We start from the raw sequence: 11057 nt of genomic DNA, 5'->3' as shown, positions 1-11057 counted from the left end.
CCGCCGCGGCGCCATCTTGGCAAAGGGCGGAAGTTTCCGTGCGCGGAGGAGGCGAGTGGGCCGTTACACCGGGCAACGGGCGGCCTCAGGGCGGCTGCGCGGGGAGGGCCGGGGCCGGGGCTGGTACAGGCCCGCGCAGGGAGCTTAGGGCGGCTGCGCGGGGAGGGCCAAGGTCCGTACCGGTAGGGCTGGCGTGGGTGCGGGCCCCTGGTGGGGAGGGCGCGGCCTGAGGCCTGCTGTGGGCCCGCTGGGCCCCGCTTCCCCCGGCGGCCAGCTCCCGGCCATAACGGGCATTTTGCTCGCCGCCCGGCCCGGTACCTGGGTGCCGGGGGGTCGGGTGCGATCCGCCGTGGTAAGCGCGGAGAGCTGCGGGTGGTTGTTCCTCGCCTGCCCGTGCGAGGTGTGAAGGCGGCGGCGTTCCCAGCAGGCCGCGTCGTGAGGCGGGCGGCGAGGCCTGGCGCCGTGGGATGCGCTGCCTGCCGCTCGCGCTGATGGGGCTGCTCTGCGCCAGGGCCATGGCCTGGACGTCGAGCGGGAAGACGCACCCCGAGCTCGTCAGCAACCTCTACAGTGAGTACGGCATGGGGTCCGTCGGCACCTTGGTGTGAGGGTATTCCGTAGAGTCACGGAGCGTTTGGGTGGGGAGGGACCTTCAGAGGCCACCGAGTCCAGCCCCCCACAGTGAGCAGGGCTGTTTTCAACTGGATCAGGTTGCTCAGAGCCCCGTCCAGCCTGGCCCTGAATGTTTCCAGGGACGGGGTATCAACTACCTCTCTCGGCAACCTGTGCCAGTGCCTCACCACCCTCATTGCAGAACATTTCTTCCTTATATCCAGTCTAAATCTCCCCTCTTTTAGTTTAAAACTATTACCCCTTGTCCTCTTGCAACAGGCTCTGCTAAAAAGCCCATCCCTGTCTTTCCTACAGGCCCCCTTTAAGTACTGAAAGGCCTAAAGAAGGTCTCCCCGGAGCCTTCTCTTCTCCAGGCTGAACAGCCCCAGCTCTCCCAGCCTGTCCTCACAGCAGAGGTGCTCCAGCCCTCAGATCATTGCTGTGGCCTCCTCTTGCCCCGCTCCAACAGCTCCGTGTCTTTCCTGTGCTGTTGTGCAGCAATAGGCTGTGATGCTGTTCATCAGAGTTAATATCGCCTGAATTTCGGTGTTTGTCCCCATCTGAACTTCTTCTGTTTATAATTGGAAACAAGCTGTTATGCCAGAAGCGGCAGGAAAGACTATCCATGGCCTGCTTTCCCCTCTGGAGTGGTAGATGCGTGACGCCTTTTAAAGCCGTGGCATTGCTCTGAGCCTGTCGATGCCGAGCTCCTTGGCAGCCGGTGCTTCCCCTCCAGTGAGACGCCCTGGGAGCGGAGCAGCGCTTGGTGCTAGCGCTCCGCTCTGGGCAGCGGGCTGGGACGCCTGTAAATATAGCTGTGAATTTCCCCTGCTGCTAAAGCTGGTTTTTCCCCCTCTAAGAGTCTCCTCGGAGATGAGGTGTGAAGGGATGCTGAATGTTTCTGCAGTCAGCGCTCTTAACTTTAGTTTACTCACTGTGCCAGCACTTGTGAAACCTGAAACGGAGTCTCCGCTTTCAGGAGTGAAAATGTGACTCTATTTGTCTTTCATTGCGTCTGGCAGTCCCAGAAACTTTGTGGGTGGAAGTCACCATCCTCTGAGAGAGACTGGGCCGATGGTTGGGACCGTAACGGGATTTCCTGCAGTGTCCTTTCTGTCTCTGTTCTCCTTCCTCTCCCAGAAAAAGGGATAATTAAATCCCAGCGAGTCTATGATGTGCTGTTGGCTACTGACAGAGGTCACTACATCAAGTACTTCCCATACATGGATTCTCCTCAATCTATCGGTGAGTAATTAGGGCAAAGTATCACTGCTTTTACAGTGTGCGCGTTGACATCCCTCGTCGCGCTGACAGAGGGGCATGAGACAGCTCGGCCGGTCCGAGTTCTCCGTGCTAGGTGCTCTCTCCCCAGAACAGCGGCTGAGTCTCACGACAGGCCAAGCAGAGCAAACCCCACCCGTTTTTCATCTGTGAGACCCAGAGGAAAGAACAATACAGCTTTTCTGGGTTCAAAACGTTCATTGATTGCTCCGAGTCCCGCTGAGGGAGCGGGAGCGAGCGCAGGCTGCGAGAGCCGCAGGGCGTTTTGGTGAACGAGCTGGGGGCTGGAGCGCTCGGGAGCTGCAGCGCTGCGCAGGCAGTAGTCCCACACGAGGAGAGACGAAGGCAGGGAAGTGCTTTAATGTGGCAAAAGAGAAGAGTGTTTTCATGTTTTTAGGTGAAGGCGGGGGAGAATAAAGAACTGTTCACATTGGTAATTTTAACTGTAATTTCTTTATCACATAACTTCTGTCACTCGTTTCCTTTTAGGATACAAGGCTACAATCAGTGCACCGCATATGGTAAGATGACACTTTTCACTTTTAACAGAAATGGAGGAAATTGTTTGCTTGCCTTTGTTTTTTTCCCCCTTTTTCTTAAATACTAAAGTAGAAAGGTGAAACAGATCCCACGGGCATGATTATCATGCTTGTTTCTTTAGGCACTGTATAGGTGAAGCTTTATTCCTCTTAAGAAGAGTTTGCCCTATACTCCTGAAGTTGCTTTCACAGTATGCTTAGACAGGAGTTCTGTGCAGCTGAGGCTGACCATGAGTGTTGCCCATTTTTTGTACGAGGCCTTTTGTCCTGCTGCTTCACATCTGATTTCTGAACCTCTTCCTAAATGCTGTTCTGGAAAAAGATGTTCCAGATTAAACGCTTGAATTTCACTCTGAATGTGCCAGGTGTGCTGTGCTTAAATCCGAGCAGATAATGCTTAGAACAAGAAAAAGTTTTCGGAGAGGAAACTGGAATGGAAGTTTCACACCTTGTACTTGTTGTCCACACAGCATGCCCACGCACTGGAGCTGCTGAAGGATCAGCTGGTGGAAGGCGCGAAAGCGCTGGATGTTGGCTCTGGCAGTGGATATCTTACAGCTTGCTTTGCCAGGATGGTAAGCTCGCGGGGCTCCAGCTCCAGCTAGCAAGGGCCGTCGGGGTGGGTAGCTTGCCATAGCTGGCGTGTGCTTTTTGCAGGGGGAGGAGGAGGAGGTGGGAGGAAGGGGTAAACTCTTCCCAGACCAGCCTGTAGTAAAACCACATAGAGTCATTTTTGGAATCTAAACGGATGCTGTATCTGCTGTGAGATGTTTTGTATGTTAGCCCAGTTCAGGTCGAAAGGAGTGTGTTAATCTACTGTGCAAGTTCACTGTAGGTTCTTTTTCGTTTGCTTCTTAAGTTGTCACAGTCTGTTTCTTTGTTTTGTAAACTCCTGAAATGATTTTCTGTGGCGTGCTAGAAAGCTGGTGAAGTGCCACTTCTCAGGAGGTTGGTTAGTCGAGGCAGGCCCTGCCATGGAAGCTGCTAATTCTACCACATAATGGTTTCTTTGGAAATGAAGGATTACTAGGAATCCCTGAAGACAGTATCTGTGTATCCCTCAAGCAGCTGATACAACGGGGACTACTCAGCCTTTAAACCCAGGGGAGAGAGTATTTGCACCTTCTTTCAGAAACTTTCCTGGAAATTCTCCAGTCCCCACGGTAACTTGCCCTGTAAAATACCTCTCCGGAGGTGTTAGACGTTTGTCTGCTGTTTGCTTTTCAGATGGGCCCAACAGGGAGAGCCGTGGGCGTAGAGCACATCAGAGAGCTGGTGCACGAATCCATCAGAAACGTCCAAGAAGATGACCCGACTCTGCTCAGCTCTGGCCGCGTGAAGCTTGTGGGTGAGCTCGCGGGGATCCTGATCCTCGGTCTCTCCTGCAGCTGCGCGTTAGCTCTGGCTGCCTGCAGAGCCCTGCTCCTCTCAGCACTTGTTCCAGTCTGTGCTGATGCTGGCCGCGGGGTTGCCAGAGACCGCTGGCACCGCGCCACGCTGACCCGAGCACTGCGGTGTAAACAAGCAGCATTTAATGTTACGGGCAGGTGTATCACACACCTTAGCTCCAAGCGTGTAGTGGCTGTCTTTAATTCCGTAAGAGACGCTCTTCGGAGGAGCGGCTGCACCACACCGGGGTTTCAGGTTGTTTCAGCGGGCGTGCACACGCTTGGGGTTTTTGGGAGGACGCTTTGAGCCAGCTCCTCCCGTGTCTGAGATCTCAAGCCTGCACAAGGCTGCTGTGCTACGGAAAGGCCCTCCTGGCTTTGACTGTTCCTTCCTCTAGCGTGGTTCAGTTCCAGAAATCTCTCCCCCTTTGTGAAAAGTAGAACCAACCAGCGCTACGTTTCGAGCAGACGGGTCAGTGCTCTGATTTGGAAATTTAAGTTGCCGTCACAATCTTGTCACAAAGTTTTCGTCATCTAGATTTCAACTGAGAGGATATGGGAGGAATTAGTTTTGCGGGGAGTTGCGATCTGAACACAAGTCTTTCCTGCTTGCTTTTTGCTGCTGCAGTCGGAGACGGCAGGCAGGGATACCCCGACGAGGCTCCTTACGATGCCATTCACGTTGGAGCGGCAGCAGCGACCGTGCCGACGGAGGTAAGCGCGGTCGTGCCGGGCGTCTTGCTGTGGGTGCCTGCGTCGGTCGCTGTGCAGAGGCTGGTAATTAGGGAACCGCCAGAAGCTGCTTTTTCTGTCTGTTCCGTACGAAGCTGGCACGCCTGTGCTTCTCAAGGTGTCGTGGCCTTCACAGCGTGGCTTCTCTCTGCGGTCTCCTCTTTTGGCTCTGCTGACTCTGGTTTCTCCGCTCGCCAGCTGCTGAAGGAACTGAAGCCAGGAGGCCGGTTAATTCTGCCCGTTGGTCCCGAGGGAGCAAACCAAGTTCTGATGCAGTACGACAAAACCAGCGACGGGCAGATCGTCGAAACGCAGCTGATGGGCGTCATCTACGTTCCTCTGACAGACAAGGAAAAGCAGTGGCCCCGGTAAAAACCTCGCTCTCCCTCCAGGAACGCTTCCTCCTCCCGGCTGCCCCGTGAGCTTGCTCTCCTTGACTGCTGGCTTTACTGACCGAGTCCGGGGTTCCTGGCAGACGCTGTTTGCTTAAAAAACAGAAAGAGAAGAGAGAGGCTTGGCTGTGGTGGGAGCAGGATGCGCTTTCTGGGAGACAGCGCTTGCAGACCGAGGACTCGAGCTTTTCTGCTTTCGTTTTTTGGAGCCCGTGCGCTTCCATGAGCCCCACAGCCGTGCGGATTCTGCCGGGCCGCGAGCAGTAACCGCTGGTTTTTCTTTGCCTCAGGGACGAATTCTGACGGATGGCTCTGATGCGGCCTCAGAAAGCCCGGGAGCGGCACTGGTGACTGTAGGCGGTGCGGGCGGCTTTGCCGTTGGAGCGGGAGCTGTGCCGGCGGGCGAAGGCGAGCTCTGCTTCGGCAGGGCTGGTGGCGGCGGGGGGGGAGAAGGGCGCTTGTCCCGCATCCGGGCCCCGAGCGGCCCCGCCGGCGTCCGGCTGCCCTCTCCGAGGAGCTGCAGGTGACGCCCACGGACAGAGCGTTCCGGGAGGGGGCAGGAGCCATTAAACCTCCGCTCGGAACTCCTGGCTAACGGCTGCTCTGCCCGGTGCTGGAGGGAAATGAGACGCCGTTACGGTTCCCAGCTGGGTCCCGGGGTCGTTACGAGAGCCTGTCCGCTCCCGGCCTGCCCTCGGGCAGCTTCGGCGCCGACAGCAGCGCTGCGAACGGGGGTCAGCGAGACCCCCGCGCTCCCGGCTCTCCCCTCCGCGGGGACCCCGGAACCCGCGCCCCGGATCGGGCTCTTCCCGCCCCCGGACGGGGCCCTGGCGGTGATTGGCCCAACCGCACGTCTCCGGACGGGGCCCTGGCGGTGATTGGCCGAACCGACCGCCCCGGACCGGGCCCTGGTGGCGATTGGCCGAACCGCCCGCCCCGACTGGGCTCTGGCGGCGATTGGCCGAGCGGCCCGTCCCGTCAGGCCATGCGCCGCGCAGGCGCGGTGTGCGCGGCGCGGGTCGGGGCCTGGCTGGGGGGCGCGTTGCCCCCACCCCGCGGCCCCGGCATGGCGGAGCCGGCCCCGGGCGCGGAGGGGAAGGCGGAGGGGGAGGAGGGAGCGGCGCCGGCCCCCAAGAAGCGGCGGCTGGCGGGCGGGGAGCGCTACGTGCCGCCGCCGCGGAAGCTGAGCGCCGGGGTGAGCTTCGGGCCGGCGCACTTCGCCGAGACCTCGTACTACCTGGAGGGCGGCCTGCGCAAGGTGCGGCCCTACTACTTCGACTTCCGCACCTACTGCAAGGGCCGCTGGGTGGGCCGCAGCCTCCGCGACGTCTTCGACACCGAGTTCCGCGCCCAGCCCCTCTCCTACTACCGGGCTGCCGCCCGTGCCGGCCGCCTCCGCCTCAACGAGGAGCCCGTCCGCGACCTGGACGTGGTGCTCAGGGTGGGCCTCCCTCCTCTCCGGGGGTCTCCGGGTAGCGAGCGTGGCGGGGCAGGGCGGGAGCACGGCGCGGAGCCATCCCCCGCGGGGTCTGAGGGGAGTGGGGGGCCCCCGGGGGCCCCCTCATCCTGGCCGGGTCCCCTGGGAGCAGGGGAGGTGGCGCGGGGAAGCCTGTTACTGCGTTTGAACGTCGACGAGCAGAGTTCCACGAAGCCCCGGGTTCCAGGACAAGCGGGGTTTCGTTTCCCCCCTGCCCGTGGCCACACGGGGTGGTTCCGCCAGCCGGGCTCGCGCTGATTGTCCGTCCTTCTTGCAGAATAACGATTTTCTCAGGAACACGGTGCATCGCCATGAGCCGCCGGTCACTGCCCAGCCCATCGAGATCCTGGTGGAGGACGATGAGGTGGTGGTGGTGGACAAACCCTCCTCTTTGCCTGTGCATCCCTGCGGCAGGTTTCGTCACAACACGGTCATCTTCATCCTGGGCAAAGAGCATGATCTGAAGGAGCTGCATACCATCCACCGGCTCGATCGCATGACCTCGGGAGTGCTTATGTTTGCCAAGACCGCAGCGGTATCCAAGAGGATCGATGAGCAGGTTCGCGAGAGACAGGTGAGAGCTAAGGGCTGCTGTATTTGAGGGTCTCTTGCCTGGTATTTTCTTAAACAGGCCCAAAGTCAGCCAAATTTCTGGTCTAGATGAGCACAAGTTCCCAAAACAACTTGTGCTGACCTTCCTGTTCTTACTGTACTGAGCATGCAAGGCATCAGGAGAAAAACGCTGACTAAAAATTTAATTGACGTGGGAATATTAGACTGAAAGGGACCTCCTTCTCCCCCAAGGAGCTGCGCAAACCGACTGGGATGGTGCAGAACGCTTAGAGAGCAGTTTTATTTGCAAGTAGAAATACGTCAGTCATCTAATGCTTTTCCAATTTCAAAAGTTCTAGAAGTTTTTCTCATTTCTCCTGTGGCTCTTGACCCAAACTGAGCTGTCACTGTAGGGTACTAGCTTCGAGGATTTGCTTCAAGGCCGTAAATCAAAGGTCACTGAGAGGTGGCTCTTGAATTTAGTAGGAGGAAAAGAGGCCAGGCCCTTGTTTCTTGGTTTCCTGACTGGGTGGGGACAGCGGGAGAGAAATTTGGCTTTAGATAGCTGATTTTATTTTTTTCCCTTTCCTGTTGGGTTGTAATAAAACTTGGGCAGTACGTTGCCTACGAATGTACTTCATTGAAGAGAACGAGAGCAGCAGCTAGGATGAGGCTCGGGTGTGATCAGGACAGAGACAGTTTTCTGTTCTGTTTTCTGTGAGTTACTCTTGTGTCTCCCCGTAGCTGGAGAAGGAGTATGTCTGTCGTGTGGTGGGGGAGTTCCCAGAACACGAAGTGGTCTGCGAAGAGCCCATACTGGTGGTTTCTTACAAAGTGGGAGTGTGTCGCGTGGACCCCAAAGGGAAATTCTGCAAAACCATCTTCCAGAGGCTCAGTTACAACGGCAAGACCAGTGTAGTCAGGTGTCTCCCGCGTACCGGCCGCACGCACCAGATCCGGGTCCACCTGCAGTACTTGGGGCACCCTATTGTCAACGACCCCATCTACAACATGGCGGCCTGGGGCCCTGCCAGGGGCAAAGGTGGCGAGATCGGTAAAACGGACGAGGAACTCCTGAAGGCGCTAGTAGAGGAGCACCGTTCCAAACAGAGCCTGGATATCCTGGGTATTTCAGAGCAGGACTTGAACTCCAGTGCTGAAAATGAAGACTCTGGTAATTCAGGTGACTGCGCAAGGTCTGCACAGGCTGGTCCTGTAAGTGAGAACTCCTGCCCTGCCGAGGACACCAAGGATCCCGAGAAGGACGCGGAAGATCCTGAGAGAAATGACGTAGCAGCTCACCCGCTGAACTCTGGTACCAATCCGGAAACGCTTGAAAAATATAAAGAACTCGGTTCATGTGAGAATCAGGGTGGGCAAGCGGGAGAAAAGAGTTCAGAGGAGAAGGACCCTTTGTGTGCAGAGTGTAAAATCACGAGGCGGGACCCATCTCCCAAGGAGCTGGTGATGTACCTCCATGCCCTGCGCTACAAGGGAGCCGAGTTTGAGTACTGCTCCAGGATGCCCGAGTGGGCAATGGACGACTGGGAGGAATGACCGAGGACGTGCCAACCACGGGCGTTGCTGGCCAGCAAAGCATCTGGTAGAAACCTGAGATTTACCCTTTCGCTGTGGCTGAGGTGAACAAACTGCCTGTGGGTTGAGCTGGGGTGGGAAGGGTTGCTGGGGCTGGAGAAGTGTCCTGGCTGCTGCCAGGCAGCGGGAAGACGGGACGACAGCGCTGGAACCACGCTGCCCTTTGGTGGCCCCGTGCTTCTGGGCAGCAAAGCCGCTCGGCACGGGCAGCTTTGCCGTTCATCTCGGCGTCCTCCGGGTCTGCTGGCGGTCGCCCGCGCGGAGAGTGAAGCGCGTAAGCAGGACGTCACCAACGGGTTTGGCTTCTGGCCCGCTGCCTGGCGTGCCGGTGTCGTACAGTACGAGCTGCTGGAATGTCGTTCAGAATGCTGGATGTCATGTCGTACGCAAAGCTGGTTTTACTGTATTCTGTTGTCAGACTGATTTTAAAACCTCGGCGTTGTCCGCGAGAACGCGTAAGGTAAAATTGGAGCAATGTGAAGCCGATCCATTTTGTGCCTGTTCTTTGTCAGCAAGATAAACTTTGCAGTTGCTCTTTCAGAACTGGTTTGAGTAATGACTTCAAAGTCAGTAACTCTAGGCACATGTCTCTGTTGGGCCTGTTTCTGGAGGTACCAGGCCCCAGATCTTGGCTTTCTGAGAGTCAAAAGGAGCCTGATCTAGTAGATTTTTTGCCTTTCTGCTCTGCTGCCTCCCAGTGATGTGCCTCCTGCCGTCTCAAAAACATTTGGCCTCTCTTCTGAGAGCCTAGCGATCTCTGTCCCGTATGCCTCCTTGAGAACGTCCTCATGCTTGAGCAAAACTCCAAAGTAGAGGTCAGTCTGCCAGCTTCTGTTTTTTAAGTTGTGTCCGATCGGCTCAGCATTGACCCGTAAGCAGCCACAGAGTCGCCCCCCTTCTGCGCAGCCACACTTGCCCAGCTGCGCTGTAACGGGTCCCTCACGGGGGCGGCTGATGAGGCTGTGCAGGGTCGGGGTCTGGCGGGATTTAGCATCGTCTCGTTCCCACAGGGTTTAAGCGTAGTTACACCTGTGCCGGGGTGCCCCTGGGGCTCTGCCTTTCGGTAACTTCCGCTGCCAGACTCTTAAAAAGCGAATGTTGAGGGGTTAGGCAGAGAGGGAAAGCTTTCCTGCACCTCCTCAGTGCAATCGTTGGTGCTTTTTAAATCATCACAGCTTCATGAAAAGCAAGGCTGGCTGCAATGATGATTTTCCTAAAGCAAACCCTGACATCATTTTCAGCAAGGCACCGGGATCGCTTTGGCCAGAGCTCCCTCGACGCCTGATCTTGCGAGTATTTACGCAAAGCTGGTACGGTAAGGACTGGGCCAGCCCAAACGTGAGCCTTTGCTGGGGCTGCAGGCAGAGATGCAGGAGGGGTGCGTTCCGATTCGAAGAGCCGGTGGGAAAAACCTCACAGCACAATGTACACTGTTCAGCAGGGATTCTTTATTGCAGCGCCGGGCACATGGGGGATTTCTCCTCCAAACGTGCGCCCCAGACACCCTGTTGCTTCAGGTTAAATACAATCACACATGTAAATATTCATTATATTTCTAAGAACTCATTAGCGTATGTAAATATCTTTCACGCATGTCTGTTAGCATCTTTGGGTGGTCTTTGGGGGTCCCAGGATGAAGGCCCATCCTCTTCATCACGCTGTTCACTGACTGACCTTTGTTTCTGCGCAGACTCAGTTCCAGGTTCACGTCCATCCTGTCCTCCAGGGTGTTTGGCTCTGGTCTTGTTGCTCTCTGGATGCCTCCTTATCTCTGGAGCTTGGCACATTTGCCCTCCCGAGGCCGAGCTGCCTGGAGTAGAATTATTGAAGAGTCTCTTCTATCCCACAATTATCCCAATGATTTGCTGAGAACCAAGACCACTTTTGTTTCACTTCATTATTTTGTGTGACGACCGAGTGAGAGCTTGTGCCCATGTCCTTCCACTACATTCCTTAATGAGAAAACAGGGATTGGTGGAACAGTTACATCGTTGGATCACTACACGTGCAGGAATACAAGTTACAGTACTAAAGACTACTAAAAACTAGAAAACATTAAGGCTTTTTTTGTTATAGTTTCACTTTTCTTACAATCCCCTCTATCAGTTCCTAGCAGCATTCTGGCTTGCGGCTGCAGGCGGGCAGGAGCTCCCCGGGGCCGAGAGCCAGCGGCAGGCAGCACCGCGCTCCCCGGGAGCTGGGCCAAAACCAGAAAATTAAAAAAAAAAAAACAAAACCCAAACGAAAACAAAACTTCACTTTTCGACGAGGATGGGATTCGAACCCACGCGTGCAGAGCACAATGGATTAGCAGTCCATCGCCTTAACCACTCGGCCACCTCGTCGCGACAGCCCCTGTTGTCCCGCAGCCTATAAGAAAGCGGCCCGACCGCCGCTCCCGCTGCGAGATGGCGCCGGCGCCCGGACCTTCGTAGCCACAACGCGGAGCGAGGCCGCCGCGCCGGGACGGAGCACCCCGCGCTGATCG

At 56.6% G+C, this 11057-nt stretch overlaps 2 protein-coding genes and 1 non-coding gene across 5 annotated transcripts; 2 read left to right on the top strand and 1 right to left on the bottom strand.

The window, feature by feature from the left end:
• The first annotated feature begins 8 nt into the window (after positions 1-8).
• On the top strand, positions 9-5528 carry LOC104326698 (protein-L-isoaspartate(D-aspartate) O-methyltransferase). Of its 2 annotated transcripts, none has more exons than XM_075426153.1 (9): positions 9-51; positions 428-570; positions 1753-1857; positions 2383-2414; positions 2903-3007; positions 3660-3780; positions 4449-4534; positions 4751-4920; positions 5235-5528. In XM_075426153.1, the coding sequence occupies exons 2-9, from the start codon at positions 468-470 to the stop codon at positions 5245-5247; spliced, it is 735 nt and encodes a 244-aa protein (XP_075282268.1). In that variant the 5' UTR covers positions 9-51; positions 428-467; the 3' UTR covers positions 5248-5528. The 2 variants fall into 2 exon arrangements, with proteins under 2 accessions (XP_075282268.1, XP_075282267.1); XM_075426152.1 differs by lacking the exon at positions 9-51 and adding an exon at positions 90-172.
• Positions 5529-5914: 386 nt separating this feature from the next.
• Positions 5915-9112, top strand: RPUSD2 (RNA pseudouridine synthase domain containing 2). Of its 2 annotated transcripts, none has more exons than XM_075426151.1 (3): positions 5915-6202; positions 6699-6995; positions 7718-9112. In XM_075426151.1, exons 1-3 carry the CDS (start codon positions 5930-5932, stop codon positions 8528-8530), a joined length of 1383 nt encoding a protein of 460 aa, XP_075282266.1. In that variant the 5' UTR covers positions 5915-5929; the 3' UTR covers positions 8531-9112. The 2 variants fall into 2 exon arrangements, with proteins under 2 accessions (XP_075282266.1, XP_075282265.1); XM_075426150.1 differs by having other exon boundaries at positions 5915-6385.
• A 1720-nt stretch (positions 9113-10832) lies between these two features.
• On the bottom strand, positions 10833-10914 carry TRNAS-GCU (transfer RNA serine (anticodon GCU)). Its single transcript has one exon. It is a non-coding gene; the product is annotated as a tRNA-Ser (tRNA).
• Positions 10915-11057: the final 143 nt, after the last annotated feature.

The sequence above is a fragment of the Opisthocomus hoazin genome, chromosome 7 (genome assembly GCF_030867145.1).
Source record: "Opisthocomus hoazin isolate bOpiHoa1 chromosome 7, bOpiHoa1.hap1, whole genome shotgun sequence".
NCBI lineage: Eukaryota > Metazoa > Chordata > Aves > Opisthocomiformes > Opisthocomidae > Opisthocomus > Opisthocomus hoazin.
This window is presented reverse-complemented; position numbering and strand designations above follow the sequence as displayed.